Consider the following 17935-nt stretch of genomic DNA (forward strand, 5'->3'; position numbering starts at 1 on the left):
TTCTGGTATTTTTTCAAGGGTGGTTAACATTACAGAGATAACGTCAGTCTAGGATCCAAGCTAGAAAATGATAGATTAAAGTACAAGCTATATTCATTATTAGAAGCAAAAAAATAGTTTAATGCAATTAATATTGTAAATATTTTCCTGCTGTAAGAATTTCATGTCCTATATAAAGGGAGAAAGATCTAGACTTAACCGTTTCTTTTGCATACTGACAGGGTGTATAGAAGAGTGTTTTCCTACTGATTTTTCTGTGCCATTTTGACTGTCTTTTGCATTTAGGAAAATAATGTTTAATGATTTTCAAAGGTAGACATCAACATTTTAATTCTGTAAAATATCTAATTTTGTTGTTAATAGACTTTTTGCAATGTCCTTGGTGAACATTATACTCCTGCTTTAAAATGTGAAGTAAATGTAGAAGAGAGAGAGAGTGCTGGTGTTCATACTTCTGAAAATCAAGAACTAGAATTGCAAGATTATAGATATGAAGTTCAAGGTAATAAAATCTGATCACATTATTTTCTTAAGTCATTTAATGATAAACTTTTACTTTTAATCATGATTCAGTCACTTAATTGGATTCGTGAAATCTTATATTTAATACAGATTTTTATTTTTTAAAAAATGCAATAATTGTGATATAAAGAGAACCAAAGATGTCTACAAGTTTCTTGTCTCTTTATCCTTTATCCCTCTACTCCTTTGTTTTTCCCTGTGTAATTTTTTCCTTAATTTTACACCATAGATCCATGCCTTTGAAAGTTATTGTATTTATTAAATACATTTATGTCAGTGATTTATTTTTTTTTTTTTAAAGAATAAGAAGACCTAAATTATCATTCTTTTTTTTCTTTTTTTTTTTTTTTAATTCGACAGAGATCACAAGTAGGCAGAGAGGCAGGCAGAGGCAGGCCGAGAGGCAGGCAGAAAGGGAGAGGGGGAAGCAGGCTCCCCGCTGAGCAGAGAGCCCGATGTGGGGCTTGATCCCAGGACCCTGAGATCACAACCTGAGCTGAAGGGAGAGGCTTTAACCCACTGAGCCACCCAGGCACCCTCCTAAATTATTATTCTTAAAAAGAATCCTATATTTATTTTTACAAATTGTGATCTCAGTTAATTTTTTGGTATTTTTTCCAGAGGTAAAATTTTTTCTACCCCTATCCATTTATATGAATAGTGAAAAAAATGTATACAAATTAATGACTACCAAAAGAAATTAGCATATTTTAATGTGGAATCATCAAGTTATCTTTCTAGCACATCTTTTACATTAATGAGATTAAAATTTTTGGTAATTAAATATATGAAGTTTACTTCTAGCAGGCAATTTTCTGAAGTAATGAATAGGTAAATAATACTTATTGAAAGAAGCAGACTTTTATTATAAAGTGAAATTATTATAATTGTTTATTTATCATCTAGACTTGCAAGAAAATATGGAAACTCTTCTCAACAAAGTAACAGAAGAATACAATAAACTCTTGGTACTTCAAACACAATTAAGTAAGGTCTGTGAAATGGAAAATGTATTATGTTTTCCTTTATTGTGTTACGTACTATTTTGTAAGCTTCTTCATCAACCAAGAATTTCTAAAATAAGTGAACATGATAAAGATGAGGGAAAAGTGACATATTTATAGTATCAATGAGCTAAAGGAATTTCTGCAAGTTGAATACTTATTTTACCCCTTTAGGGAGTTTTGGAAATCCTGATAAAATAAATATAAAATGTCAGATTGTAAACTTGGCGAAACAGTTGTATTTAATTTTACATACAACAGTTTTAAAGTAGTGGGTCTGTCTGTTTTAGAGAAATAAAGAATTAGTGTAGTTGTTAGAACATAGCTAACGTGTTGTGTATGTCCAATTTCTTTCAAGTAGTTGTTTTAGAAATGTGTGCATATAAAACTCAGAGTATAGATGGCATAGTATAATTTATTAACTATATCAGGAAAATAAACAGCATATATTGGCAAAGATAAGTGTCATAATCTTCATGTTGTAGATAAAATTTCAGAAGGATCTCTTTGTTTGCGATACTTTTGATGTCATTATATTAAGTTGTGTGGATTTAAAAGATTTAACAGGGAGTGAAAGTTCTATCGGTGATGAGGGATGCTGTAGCTGAAATTCTTGTTTCTCTTCCCCTCCTTCTTTCTTGCCTTCTCTCTTTCCCTATTTCTCCTTCCTCCTTTCCATCATTCCTTTTCTCTTTCTCTTCCTGTGCAATTAAGCAAACTTCATCTTACCTTTTCTAAAACTTGTGAACCTACCCCAGTATCTTACAGATAACTTTGTAGAAGGTCAGATGGATAGATAAAAATCCTTTTTTAACTCCACATTTCTCTACAGTAACTACTTTTCTGTTTCCCTTCATAGCCAAAATGTTGAACCCTATTCAGAATCATCATGCCATTTCCTTACCAATAATCTTAGCGGTTTGGATTTTTTGTTTTCCTTCTGCCCTCATCCTGTTTCCAGGAACCCTTCTTCTCTATTCATATTTGGGTTTCTGAGGGCTGCTAAGAAAATTAGATGCAGATGTGGTTTGGTGACACTACGTAAGGATGGTCGACATCAGTTGGACCCTCTGGAGCACTTGACAGTTCTTTTATGTGGTCTTTTATCCTTTCATAGTCCCTTCAGTAGATTTTTCCCAACTTCACAACTTTTCCTCAAGTCATATATTCCACTTCTGCTCCCCTTTTTTCTTTGCAGTTGGCCTTAGCTCTTATTTCTCTGCAAGTATTAGAGCTATGGATTATAAATTATCTCTGCCTGCTGCCTCTAGACCATATATATTTCTTTAAATCTGTGAATGCCCTAATTTATTTTCCTTCTGTCTGTGAAGATGTTCCTCCTTTTCCTAACCAAGGTTATTTTATTTCCTATTCTTTTGTTAGTATCTCCTTCTACCTCCTCTAAGATTGATAACCTGTCCCTTCCCTCTCTGTTCTGTGATTTTAGCTCCTTTGTTTTTCTCTATTTCTGTTCCTTCCCCTTACAGATTCCTCAGATCTCTCCTATTGAGAACATAACCTATCCTCAATCCTTCATCTTCCTTTGTGGTCTCTTTCTCCTTCACTGTCACCTTCTTTAAAAGAAAGAATAAACTACAGCCAGAACTTCCCATCACCTCCTCTCTTCTACTCCTTGTAAGCAAGCTCTCGACTAGTACTTTACTATGTTTTCTTCGGCAAAAGTCAGCAGTGATTTCCTTCCCCCCTTCCAAGTTTTTAACTTAACTTCAGGTTAGTTAACAGTGAATCATTGAAGTGAAGTGAAGTGAATCATTGCCAGATTTCCTTTGTTTTCTGACTTCCTTGTTTTTTTTCTCTTAAAAATGTTGCTTTTCCTATGGCAGTACACAGTTGAAGCTATTAAATAGTGTAGGAGGGCTTATAGTAAGTAATCCACAGTGATGAATTTGTGAGTGAGTGAGTTGTCATTTTGCCTCTTTCCTTTTAGGACAGTGAGTGGGCAGCAGTTTGCTTTGATGAGACACACACCTCCCTTCCCCAGTGCCAGAATGTAGGAGGCCTAATCTGGAACGCAAACACCCGCACTAACTTCTTTAGTTCTCCCCAGGAAAAAAAAAGTGAAAAAATGAATTTCACCTTTTTAACACCATAAAGTAGCTACAACCACTGAGGTATCCCAGAGGTTTGTTGGGATCACACTCAGCACTACAGTACATCACTGCCTAACCTGTTAGCTTCATCTTCTAATCCTGTTTTAGCCATACTGAAATACTTAGAGTGTCCCAAATGCACCTGATCTTTCACCCCTGGCCTCTATTGCATGTTGGTTTTTCTGCCAAACACTGCGCATCTACCTCCAGTCTGCTTGGTGTGTTCCTACTTGATCTTCTAGTTGGTTCAGATGTTACTTCCTTTGTGTCCTTTTTACCTATCTTTCTAGACTTTGGGCATTTCTTCCTCCATTTTCTTAGCATCTGTACAAGCTTTTGCTTATTGCACTTATCTCTTTCTGTTATTTTAAATATTCCATGACCCCCTTCTTTTTTCCCTGTTCCCATAGCGCCTTGTACAAATTTGCATTTATTTTTTATTTTTTAAAAGATTTTATTTATTTATTTGACAGAGAGATTACAAGTAGGCAGAGAAGCAGACAGGGAGAGAGAGTAGGAAGCAGGCCCCTCGCTAAGCAGAGAGCCCGATGCGGGGCTCGATCCCAGGACTCTGGGATTGTGACCTGAGCCGAAGGCAGAGGCTTTAACCCACTGAGCCACCCAGGTGCCCCAAATGTTTGCTGAATGAATTAGGTGAGGGAATAGAAAGGTTAGGCTGGAAAGTGAAGAATTTACCTGACGGGTTTTATTTCCTTTGGGAAATAAGTGGCAAGATCCTCTGCTGAAAGGTGCTCAAGGGGTTAGGCATAGGGTAGAGGACTTGATAAGAGTAGTACCAACTGAAATAACCTTCATCGGAAATAGCTTTTTTTTTTTTTTTTTAAATGTATAATGTATTATTTGCTTCAGGGATACAGGTCCGTGAATCATCAGTCTTACACAATTCACAGCACTCACCATAGCACATACCTCCCCAGTGCCCATAACCCAGCCATTTATACCTCGCCCACCTCCCTCCAGCAACCTTCAATTTATTTCTTGAGATTAAGAGTCTCTTATGGTTTTTCTCCCTCCCCAGTCCCATCTTGTTTCATCTTTTTCCCTCCCTACCCCCACGACCCCCCACCCTTTCACTCAAATTCCTCATATCAGAGAGATCATATGATAATTGTCTTTCTCTGATTGCCGTATTTCGCTTAGCATAATACCCTCTAGTTCCATCCATGTTGTTGCAAATGGCAAGATCTTGGTTTTTTGATGGCTGCATAGTATTCCAGTGTGTGTGTGTGTGTGTGTGTGTGTGTGTGTGTGTGTGTGTGTGTATTCACACACATACCACCACATCTTCTTTATCCATTCATCTGTTGATGGACATCTAGGTTCTTTCTGTAGTTTGGCTATTGTGGACATTGCTCCTGTAAACATTTGGATGCACATGCCCCTTCGGATCTACATTTGTATTTTTAGGGTAAACGCCCAGTAATGCAATTGCTGGGTTGTAGGGTAGCTCAATTTTCAACTTCTTGAGGAACCTTCATACTGTTTTCCGGAGTGGCTGCAACAGCTTGTATGGAAAATACCTTTTATCCTATTACCTGCTTTTTGTGGTGTCTTTTGTTCATCTAGTATAGCAAGTTCAAACTCTTTCCCCTTTTCAAGTGCTTTGTAGTCTAGATCGTTCTTATCTAGCGATCTCCCCCCATCCTTTCCCAAATTAAACGCCTCTCAACAAGATTATTGTCTTCAGTAGTTATGTGATGGGCCATTCTTTCACAAATGCTTACTTTTTCTTCCTTATAGCCTTTCCTAATCATTGCCCAAAATGATTGAGACCCAAGTCAAGTTTGACTTACTCCATAATTACACAGTCTTTCTGTTATTGCCCTTAAAGTCGATTATAGTTTAGTGCTTCTCTAATTTTTTTTTTTTTTTTTTAAGAGAGGGATGATGGGGGCCAGGGGCAGAGAGAGAGAAACCCAAGCAGGCCCCATAAGCAGTACATAGCCTGAAGGAGTGCTTCATCTCTTGATCCTGAGATCATGACTTGAGCTGAAAGTAAAAGTCGGACACTTAACCAAAACTGAGCCTCAGTTGCTCCTCTAATTGTTTAATTTTCTTCCCTCACTAGTTGATCAATTCTATAAGGGCAGATATGGTATATCTGTGTCACAGTGCTAGTCCTGTAGTAGATAATTATTGAGTATTAGATGAAGAACTAAGTTAATACACACATGAATCTGACAAATTGCTACCTAATTTTAAAGTAAGGAAACAACGTGATTATTTATCTGTTTTCATTATTTTCCTTACTTTTATGTGAAGAACTACATACCAGTTGTCAGTTACTTGGAGGTACATAGATTAGATTCATAAAGTTATACTATCAGGTATTGATAAACATAAAATATACTATGTATGAGTTGAAATTCCAAAGACCAAGTCATATTATAAATATTACCTGAACTTTATACCAAAATTCTGTACAGTTTCTGTTTTTATGTTAAAATGCACTTCTTTCTGGGTATGACCAAACAATATACTTACTAATTGCAGTGCTGTGAAGGGAATGTGAGTCATTGTCAGAAGAAAGCAAAAAATAAGTGGAAGGGAAAATATTTGTATCACAGTGTTATAATTCTAAGTGATTCTGAATAACATTTGTTGTATAAAGCTGCTTTAATATAGTTTTCAAAATGCTGAATCATATATTTATGTCACTCCTTTTCTGTTATTTTCAATAGATTCAGGGACAGGAGACAGATGATGTAAAACTTGAATTTGCAGAAGGAAACCTACCAAAAGAGGAAACAGAGTTTTTATCAACTTCTCAGATGACCAATTTGCAAGACATTGGTAAATTTTGATTATATACCACGATGTAGTATTTTTATACCAAATATTTGGTCATTTGATTTTTTACTTTAAAATTTGAGACAACCTAGTAGTCTTTGGCATTTCATTACAATCACTCTGGTCTTAGTTTTCTCATTCTCAGAGTGGAGGGTTTGGACTATTCCTTTCTTTGATCCCTTCTCACTTACTTGTTCTGTGATTCTCAATTGTTTTCAATTTAAAGACATGATATTGGTAGATTTCGGGGTACTACAGACATGAAGTTAGAAGAAATGATCTTGAATTAAACTATTCATTTTTTTTTCATCAGTCAAAATGAGTCTAAATGAAATTCGTTACTACTAGGAAAGCATTATTTTTTCAAAGAAGAATGAATAATCTCTGTAAACAAAAAAAGTGATTGTGCTACTTCAGTAAGAAAGTTATTTTGAAATGTGTATTTTCTTCTCTTCCTATAATTTAGATGTCAGTTGTAAAAGCACGTTATCTACTCTGCAAGATTATGAAAACATTAAACAACTTGAAGGACAAGTTCAAGAATTAGAAAACCTCATATCCTCTTTGCAGCAACAGTTGAAAGAAACAAAAGAAAACTATGGGGCAGAGATCCATTGTTTGCAGGAAAGGCTTCAAGCTGTTACTGTATCCACAGTTCAGCCAAGGTACCCATCCATTTACAGTCTCATTCAGCAGTATTTATAGCTTAGTAACAATCATAGCATAGTTGTTTTTCAGTAGCAAATGTAACTTAACCAAAGTTCCTTGAAAGAGATGGGATGCCACATTATCAAGAAATAAGAACAGGAGATAATACTTTGAAATGTCTGAAGTAAGTATTGCTATAAACCAAAGATACTCTATTATAGAGATTTTACTTACACCTTTATCTTATAAAGATGGTGGTTGTTGTTAATCTGCTGAATTAAATCAGTGTGTGCTTGTATTATTTATTGTATGCCTGGTCTTTGCTACTTTGATGTGGGGCATATCCAAGAAATATAAGATATGATCATTTCAGTCATGGCTGGACTTTCTCCACCTAGTTGTCTAATACTCAGATTCACTATGTCCAAAATAGAACTCTGGATCTTCCCCTGGAAATTTACTCCTTCTGCAGCCATCTCCATCTAAGGTGACTCTTCTTTCTCTCCTTTTCCTTCTAATCTTTCAAGAAATCCTCTTATCTCTGCCTCCAAAATACATCTAACTTGACCACTTCTTAGTAGCTCCCTGCCATCATCATCTCTTACCTGGGTTACTACAACAACTCATCTCCCTGTTTCTACCCTCTTTCCTAATGTCTGTTCTCAACACATTTCCACAACTTTGCATTTAAAATTTAAGAGTTTACTTTTAAAATTTAAGACCGATCATGTTAGTCCCATACTCTTCTTTCCTAACAATGCCTTACTCAGTCCTACATGATGGTTCCTTGTTACCACTTGGACTTTATCTCCTTGCCTGTCTTTATTGTCACACCACACATTTTCCTTGAGATCCTCAGACCTTCGGTATGCTCCTGCTTCAGGGACTTCTCATTATTGTTTCTTCTACCTAGAATGCTCTTTCCCCAGATATTTACATGCCCAACATGCTTACCTTCTTTGGGTCTTTTTGCAAATCTCATATTCTCATGAGGCCTATCCTGATCACCCCATTTAAATTAAAATTGCTGTTTAGAACTCTGTACACTAATTTCCTGCTTAATTTTTTCCCTATTACTTAATATTGCCTGTTATATGTATGTAAAGCTCTGTATGTATAAAATAAAAAAAAACAAGTCTATTTATATTTGTAGGGGACTTTGTTTTGTTTGCTTTATTTTCTGCCTTTTATGAAAGACTTCAGGCTCTGTAATGGTGGGGGTTTTGATCATCTGAGTTGTTGATGTATTCCAAACCTTATAATAATTCCCTCCATGTGGTAGGTGCTCAATAAATATTTGTTAAATGAATGAGAGAACAGCTCCTAACTTAGTTAGAAAGTATGCTTTAATGTTTAAACTATCTCTATGAAGTGCTCAGAGACTTCATCTAACTTTGGCTGGCTCTGCTGTTCTAGGACTGATATCTTCATAGGCACTTATTAATGGAACCTCAAGCCAAAAAATTTTTTTTTTCTTTGAGACAAAATACTGAATGTCCACACTTGTTTGGAAGCAGTCTGTTTCTCCTTCTTTTACTCAGTGCCGGTGTATAGGATTTGGAATTATTCATCAGCCTTGACATAGCCTTATAAAGCCTTCATCTTATTTGAGATTGGTGTTTCTTAAACTTGGCCATGCATCAGAAACAGTGGAGGTTTTTGAATACTTAAAATTAGATTACTGGATTATACATTTGGAGAGTCAGACTCAATAGTTTTGAGATGGACCCTGGACATTTGTGTTTGTAGCAAGATAATTCTAATGCAGATAGTTTATGGATTGACATTTCGAAACTACGACTTTGAGTTTTCTGATATGAAAAAATAAGTACATAGCAGGAAGTCGCTAATAATCAGCTACAATGTTTCAAGTAACCTTCCTTTAATTAGTGATGCTTTCTCTCTGAAACATGAAGAAAAGGGAGTTTTCTGGAAATGAAGACTTACTTTGCATTTATTGAATTTGAGCTTTTGCCAGTTAACCGCCCTCTCTCAGAGGTTTCTGTGGTATTCAGTGGAAGTGTGTTGACAGTACCTTTAAACTAAGACCATTAGTTTTCTCCCACCCCCCCCATAAAAGAGGTTTACTGACCCATGCTCACTCCTACTAGTGGTGATGAGTCAAAGTTATTTCTTGTAAATGTCATCACATTTTTGGGTACAATTAAGATACTTTTTGAATAAAGAGTATGTGAATAAAGAGCATGCTGTTCTTCTAAGATAGATTTGAACTAGTTTTAAAAATATGTAAAAAAAATAATTGAATCATTCATTTAACATATATTTGGAGCTGGCCTACTAAAGCCTCTTACAGGTATGCTAGAGCCTCATGGAATGACTATTGACTTTAGAGTCAGATCTGCATTTGACACCTGGTTTAACTTTTTACTGGCTATATGATCTTGGGCAGATTGTTTTAACATACTTAGGTAATAATATTAGGGACAATAAAAGTACCATTAAGATTGTGAGGATTAAATAAAATAATGACTGGAACAAGTTTGGCTAGGTTCATGGAGGAAGCTTTAGATCTATATAAAGTGGCTTTTCTCCCTCAAGGGACTTCAATCTAATCATTGAAATAGACTTACTACAAAACAATTTTTAAGAAGTAGTGGATTAAGGCATGTAACATGGTGATGGAACCAGAGTGCTGGAATTTAAACCCGTGTTTGTGTGGCATCTTTCACTGCACATTTTTGTAATAATTGGCTATTGGAGTTGTTCTAGGGGAAATGGAAATGAAGGGATGAATATCAGATAATGGATTAGAAGGAATGTTGAAAACAAAGTGAAGGGGAAAAATAAAGATGACCTTGTGTTGTTTGAGCTAGAGAACATGGAAAACAGTGCTATGTTAATATAAATAGAGAAGTAAGGCCAGTGGGGAGTAATACCTTAATTATAAGAGGGGAGCAGTGAGTTTGGTTTTAGCCAGATTTTTTGAATTTCGGATAAACACTTTCAAATGATGTAAAGGTATAAAATGGAGTCGTTGTGAACAGAGTACCATTTTTTATTAGAGTTTGGGTCTTAATAATGATAAATAATCAGGAGAGTTTTTTAAGCCATGAGAAAGGAATCAAAACATGGAACCAAGGATCAGAATAGTTGTATGCAAGAAGAAATGAGGAAACAGACAAAATTGTGAGATAGACAAGAACCAGGGAAGGGCAGAGAAGAAACAAAAGGGAGATGAGTTTTTACAGTCATTTAACATGAACCTAGAACACGAATAGGCAGTTCACAGCAGAGGAAACCTACAAGGCCAATAGAAGTCGTAGGATATATAATCTCAAAAATAAAACCATCATGTTCTAACAAAGTTCTAAAACTCTTAAGACTCTGTGTTGCTGAAGTTTTGGGTAAATATTTAAATGACACTGTTAAGGGAGTAAAATTAATATAACTCTTTGGAATATGGCATTATGTTGAAATGTTAAATATTAAATATTTTAATCTTATTTGTAAGATTTATCATACAGAAAATCCACAAATGTGTGCAAGACATATTTATGAGGATTTATGTTGTAGCATTATTTGTAATAGTGAACATTTGGAAACAACCAAATGTCTGTCAATAAGGGTTAGTTATATAAGTTATGAAATGAGTTGATGATAACTTGTATCTGGCCAATTTGGGACAGAAAGAAAGAAGAGGATAGGAGAGAGAAAGGAGAAGCTGGGCAGGAGGGGGTTGGAATAAAGAAGGCAGCATGGCTGCATATGAAAATAGAAGTGAGACAACTGAACCAGGAAGAAATAGAAAGCCTGAATAGACCCATAACCAGTAAGGAGATTGAAACAGTCATCAAAAATCTCTAAACAAACAAAAGCCCAGGGCCAGACAGCTTCCCGGGGGAATTCTACCAAACATTTAAGGAAGAACTAATTCCTATTCTCCTGAAAATGTTCCAAAAAATAGAAATGGAAGGAAAACTTCCAAACTCATTTGATGAGGCCAGCATCACCTTGATCCCAAAACCAGACAAGAATCCCATCAAAAAAGAGAACTACAGACCAATATCCTTGATGAACACAGATGCAAAAATTCTCACCAAAATACTAGCCAATAGGATCCAACAGTACATTAAAAGGATTATTCACCACGACCCAGTGGGATTTATTCCAGGGCTGCAAGGTTGGTTCAACATCCGCAAATCAATCAATGTGATACAACACATTAATGAAAGAACAAGAACCATATGATACTCTCAATAGATGCTGAAAAAGCATTTGACAAAGTACAGCATCCCTTCCTGATCAAAACTCTTCAAAGTGTAGGGATAGAGGGCACATACCTCAATATTATCAAAGCCATGTATGAAAAACCCACCACAAATATCATTCTCAATGGAGAAAAACTGAAAGCTTTTCCGCTAAGGTCAGGAACACGGCAGGGATGTCCGTTATCACCACTGCTATTCAACATAGTACTAGAAGTCCTAGCCTCAGCAATCAGACAACGAAAGGAAATTAAAGGCATCCAGATCGGCAAAGAAGAAGTCAAACTATCACTCTTCGCAGATGATATACTGTATGTGGAAAACCCAAAAGACTCCACTCCAAAACTGCTAGAACTTGTACAGGAATTCAGTAAAGTGTCAGGATATAAAATCAATGCACAGAAATCAGTTGCATTTCTCTACACCATCAACAAGACAGAAGAAAGAGAAATTAAGGAGTCCATCCCATTTACAATTGCACCCAAAACTATAAGATACCTAGGAATAAACCTAACCAAAGAGGCTAAGAATCTATACACAGAAAACTATAAAGTACTCATGAAAGAAATTGAGGAAGACACAAAGAAATGGAAAAATGTTCCATGCTCCTGGATTGGAAGAATAAATATTGTGAAAATGTCTATGCTATCTAAAGCAATCTACACATTTAATGCAATTCCTAACAAATAATCCTAAAATTTATATGGAACCAGAAAAGACCTTGAATAGCCAAAGGAATATTGAAAAAGAAAGCCAAAGTTGGTGGCATCACAGTTCCAGACTTCAAGCTCTATTACAAAGCTGTCATCATCAAGACAGCATGGTACTGGCACAAAAACAGACACATAGATCAATGGAACAGAATAGAGAGCCCAGAAATAGACTCTCAACTCTATGGTCAATTCATCTTCGACAAAGCAGGAAAGAATGTCCAATGGAAAAAAGACAGCCTCTTCAATAAATGGTGTTGGGAAAATTGGACAGCCACATGCAGAAAAATGAAATTGGACCATTTCTTTACACCACACACGAAAATAGACTCAAAATGAATGAAGGACCTCAATGTGAGAAAGGAATCCATCAAAATCCTTGAGGAGAACACAGGCAACAACCTCTTCAACCTCAGCCACAGCAACATCTTCCTAGGAACATTGCCAAAGGCAAGGGAAGCGAGGGCAAAAATGAACTATTGGGATTTCATCAAGATCAAAAGCTTTTGCACAGCAAAGGAAACAGTTAACAAAACCAAAAGACAACTGACAGAATGGGAGAAGATATTTGCAAACGACATATCAGATAAAGGGCTAGTGTCCAAAATCTATAGAGAACTTAGCAAACTCAACACCCAAAGAACAAATAATCCAATCAAGAAATGGGCAGAGGACATGAACAGACATTTCTGCAAAGAAGACATCCAGATGGCCAACAGACACATGAAAAAGTGCTCCACATCACTTGGCATCAGGGAAATACAAATCACAACCACAATGAGATATCACCTCACACCAGTCAGAATGGCTGAAATTAACAAGTCAGGAAATGACAGATGCTGGCGAGGATGCGGAGAAAGGGGAACCCTCCTACACTGTTGGTGGGAATGCAAGCTGGTGCAACCCCTCTGGAAAACAGCATGGAGGTTCCTCAAAATGTTGAAAATAGAACTACCCTATGACCCAGCAATTGCACTGCTGGGTATTTACCCTAAAGATACAAACGTAGTGATCCAAAGGGGCACGTGCACCCGAATGTTTATAGCAGCAATGTCTACAATAGCCAAACTATGGAAAGAACCTAGATGTCCATCCACAGATGAATGGATAAAGAAGATGTGGTATATATACACAATGGAATACTATGCAGCCATCAAAAGAAATGAAATCTTGCCATTTGCGACGACGTGGATGGAACTAGAGGGTATCATGCTTAGCGAAATAAGTCAATCGGAGAAAGACAGCTATCATATGATCTCCCTGATATGAGGGAGAGGAGATGCAACATGGGGGGTTAAGAGGGTAGGAGAAGAGTAAATGAAACAAGATGGGATTGGGAGGGAGACAAACCATAAGTGACTCTTAATCTCACAAAACAAACTGAGGGTTGATGGAGGGAGGGTTGTTGGGAAGGGTGGTGGGGTTATGGACATTGGGGAGGGTATGTGCTATGGTGAGTGCTGTGAAGTGTGTAAACCTGGCGATTCACAGACCTGTACCCCTGGGGATAAAAATACATTATATGTTTATAAAAAAAAAATAAAATAAATTTTAAAAAAATAGAAGTGAGAAATTGTATTACTCAGAAAAAATTATAATTATCCCCTTTGTTCTTTTTCCCATGGTTACTAAATATTAATCTTACCTTGTTTTTATGACCCAAGTTCAACATTATAAGAAAAAAATCACTTTTTTACAAAATAATACCTGTAAAACAATATAGAATAAAGACATGAACACCAAAAAATAAATGAATAGATTAAAAACAAAAAATATCTGGAAGTGTCTGTATAAATTAAGAATCTTCCTTTTCTTGCCTCTGCTCCCCAGTTCTGCTAGAGTTAATCATTGTTACTTTTGACATGTATTCATCCAGATGGTTTTTCTGTGTGTGTAAATGATTTTTAATCAAAAATGAGATTTTACAGACTTTTCCTCGGAATAAAACTTTTTAAAAATGTCTGAACCTGTAAATAGCTCTACATCATGTATTTTTAGTACACTTTCTAAAATGGCATAAAATTCAGTGGTGATTTGTTGAAATATTCTCTCATTCAATTGTGTTACTTTAGTTTTAAATGAAAAAATTAGTCAAAAATACTATTTCAGTCACAATACCTGTAACTCTTGATCTGTCCTCTTTTTTGCCCCTGCCCTAATACACATTTTATGCATGCTGTAAATTTGAACTGACAGTAAAACTCACATTTCTAATTCCTTCGCTCTCTTTTGTTTAGTTTCTCCATTGATTCAATGGTAATAACTGAATCTGATGTCCAGAAAACAGTATATCCTGGAAGTTGTCTAAACCAGAACATTGATGGTACAATAGAGGTATCGTATCTTTAAACTGTGTGTGCACTGATTTTATTTTTCTTACTGTCTTTTTTATATCTATAGTAATTATCCAATTTAATATTTGCTGAGAGGTAAGCATAATATATAAAGTCTTATATAAAAGACCCAGAATAATATATAAATAAAGAAATTTAATGTATTTTCGTAGCATAGGACTAACACAGTTAAAATTGAGAGTTTTTTTTCTCTCTAAAAATGTTCTAATTTAAAATTTGTCTTTGTTTGTATAACATTAGCTATATTAACAAATTAGTTTCAGTGCCCTTGCAACAGCTTTTCTTGCCACCATAGGAAGTTGAGCCAGTCCACGTCTAGAATAGTATTTAGGAATCCTCAAAATTCCCAAAAGATGTTATGGCTGGAACAATAGACAAGGCTTCCTTCAGCACAGGCCATCTGATATATAAAAGTCCCTCATCTTTTACAGTATAGGCCAGCACATTCTGCCTGTCCTCAACATTTTATATACTCCCATTTCATAGCCACTTTTCTGAAACTTGCAGCTGCAAAACCCTTATCTTAATTCAGTAGATTTTTGATTCTTAACTCCTATAGAAAACAAAGATCATTGCATTCTCTTGTTTTGGATAGAGAGGAGAGATGTTGGCTACATATCTTGATTCTTCTATACTCATCCTCTATGGAGTATTCAGATAATTAATAAACAACTTTGATGCTGAGAATGTATTTCTATTTTTTTTTAAACTTTATGTTTTTTCTAGTTGTAAAGGTAATTTGTATTTGCAGAGAATTGGACAGTATTAATAAATATTAGGAAGATAAAAATTGCTTATTATTTCATAAGCAAAGATAGCCACTGTTAACATTCTTAAAATTAAATACTTCTTAATTATATTTATGAAGTGTCTTTATTGCACTGTAGAACTGTGTATTGGTAATTAGAATATATAAATATATTTCTCACTTAGCATCATTAAGTTCAGTGTAGTAAGTACATTTTTTGTAAGTACATTACTTAGTAGAATTATACACTAGAATTATTCACCAGAATTATTATTTTTAAGTAAGAGCAGAACTAAAACATACTTATTGGAACTTCGCAGAACTTTTCTAAGAGACATTGATATTTTGAGGATATTTGAGGGTAGAAGTTTAAAAATAAGTGATGTATAATTAGTATAAACAAGTATGTTATATTTTGCTTTTTAATTTAGTTTTCTGGTGATTTTGGAGTGAAACAGGAAACAAATATGGTTAAGTTGCTGGAAAAACAGTACCAAGAACGATTAGAAGAAGAAGTAGCTAAGGTAAGTTTATACTTTGGCAGGTTATTATGGTTTATATTCCCTTCAAGCTTCAAAAAACATAGATTTTAGGGGTGCCTGGGTGGCTCAGTGGGTTAAAGCCTCTGCCTTTGGCTCAGGTCATGATCCCAGGGTCCTGGGATCAAGCCCCGCATCGTGCTCTCTGCTCAGCAGGGAACCTGATTCCTCCTGTCTCTCTGCCTGCCTTTCTGCATACTTGTGATGTCTGTCTGTCAAATAAATAAATAAAATCTTTAAAAAAAAAAAAAAACAACACCATAGATTTTATTGATAGTAATGCACTTTTTTTTTAAGTTTAACTATTTTAGTAGTCTCTATACCCAACATGAGGCTCGAACTCATGACCCTAGAGTCAAATGCTCCACTGATCAAGCCACCCAGGTACCCCTGCACTTTATTTTTTATCAACCGCATTTGCCTTTAAATGGATTATTCTGTGAATTTTTCTTTAAGAAAAGCATTTTTCTTAATATGGGATAGTAATTAGAAACTTTTCAGGGACGTCTTGGTGGCATAGTTGGTTAAGCATCTGCCTTCATCTCAGATCATGATCCCAGGGTCTTGGGATCTAGCCCCATATTGGGTTCCCTGCCCAACAGGAAGTCTTCGTCTCTGTCTCCGTCTCCCTCTCCCCCTGCTTGTGCTCTCTCTCTCTCTCTCGTGCTCTCTCTCAAATAAATTAATAGATCCTTAAAAAAAAAAAAACTTTTTCGAATGCCATAACAAGTCTTTATAAATTTGTTGCCTTGTGAGTAATATCTTGTGATGGAGTTTCACTTCCCCTGAAGGTGGGGAATATGGTAGGAAATGAGATAGAAAGTGGTTAGTCTTCTATATATTCTCTTTGCTTATCTCCTCCCAGAGAAATTACTATAATGTTAACTATAGATACCATTAGCTGCTATGCCCAGAGGTATTCTTTTAAACTCTTTTCTCTCTCTCTCTCTCTCTCTCTCTCTCTCAAATAAATAAATAAGTAAATCTTTAAAAAAATAAAATGCATGTGCCTGATTGGGGTCTTATATTGGAACAGTTAAATTCTGATTTTCTTTGCTGCTTTTTTTAAATACTTCAGCTGTTCCAGTATAACAATCCCCGTGGATATGGGCACTTTAAAGGAGGAGGATTGGTAAGGTATACAAGAAATACATAAGGAATTAGGTTAAACATAAATTAGAAGGGGAAGACCCAAGAAAGTATTATGGGCTGAAGGACTTTATCACTTCTGTATTTGTATTGAATGTTTGCTTCTTGGAGATCAAAGTAAAAAATGAGGCACCATAGCTCTGCTTATCTAGTTCTTTAAAGAAATGCAGATTTTCTCTTGCACATCACTCTTAAAAAAATTTCCCAAGTGAAATGTGATAGCAGGGCATCAGCAATTATGAGCATGAGGCTTGATATAGGATATACCATGCTTTAAATTCTTGTTCTTCTGACTTACTGGATTTATGATCTTAGGAAAGTTACTTAACTTCTGAGTCTATTTTCTCTGTGTGAAAGGAGGGAAAAAAAGGAATAAGTAATTTTTATAAGGATTCAGTGAACTAATCTACATAAACCACCTAGCCGATGATAAAGACTCATAAATGAAATTTTTAAAGTAGTCATATTACTGTGATAATGGTGATGTTATAAATACGAATTTTTTAAAGATTTTATTTACTTGTTTGAGGCAGAGAGATTGACAGAGGATGAGTAGGGGGAGAGGCAGAGGAAGAGGGAGAAGCAGACTCCCTACTGAACCAAGAGCCCAATGGGGGACTGTACCCCAGGACCCAGGGATCATGAAGGTAGATGTTTAACCATCTGAGTCACCCAGGTGCCGATAAATATTTTTTGTAAGACATTAGTCAGCTAAGCAGATGGCAGAGCACCAAAGTGTCATTGAAAACTGTCCCTAAGACATCCAAAGTACTGTAGTCCAAGAGATTCAGCTTGATTCTAGAATACAGATTGTTGACATTCACTACCAATACTGATAGGATTATACTCTATACTCTTAGATAGGATGTTGGAAAAAGATTGAGAACCCTTGTTTCAAAAATATAGGGTGTATAGAAGAAGCCCAGTTAGGGGTAGTGATTCCTAATATACATCATATTAGATTCAACCTGTGATTTGTGCACTTACTACTGAAAATAAACATTTATTTACATTTCACTGCCAGACAGTGTTTTAAGTGCGAGGATATAGCAGAGGTAAAAGGAGATGAAGTGTTTACTCCCATAGATCTTACATTCTAGTTGGTGCAGATGG

At 35.7% G+C, this 17935-nt stretch overlaps 1 protein-coding gene across 1 annotated transcript in view; it reads left to right on the top strand.

The window, feature by feature from the left end:
• Positions 1-17935, top strand: part of LOC111147384 (A-kinase anchoring protein 9) — a 157329-nt gene that overhangs the window by 55875 nt on the left and 83519 nt on the right. Inside the window, exons 11-16 of the mRNA XM_022503388.1 lie at positions 364-502; positions 1429-1514; positions 6340-6451; positions 6915-7113; positions 14270-14366; positions 15566-15658. Of these exons, the coding sequence (XP_022359096.1) occupies positions 364-502; positions 1429-1514; positions 6340-6451; positions 6915-7113; positions 14270-14366; positions 15566-15658 (726 nt within the window). The remainder of the gene's footprint in view (positions 1-363; positions 503-1428; positions 1515-6339; positions 6452-6914; positions 7114-14269; positions 14367-15565; positions 15659-17935) is intronic.

Source organism: Enhydra lutris, unplaced genomic scaffold, assembly GCF_002288905.1.
Source record: "Enhydra lutris kenyoni isolate GAN:26980312 unplaced genomic scaffold, ASM228890v2 scaffoldscaffold16, whole genome shotgun sequence".
Lineage (NCBI taxonomy): Eukaryota > Metazoa > Chordata > Mammalia > Carnivora > Mustelidae > Enhydra > Enhydra lutris.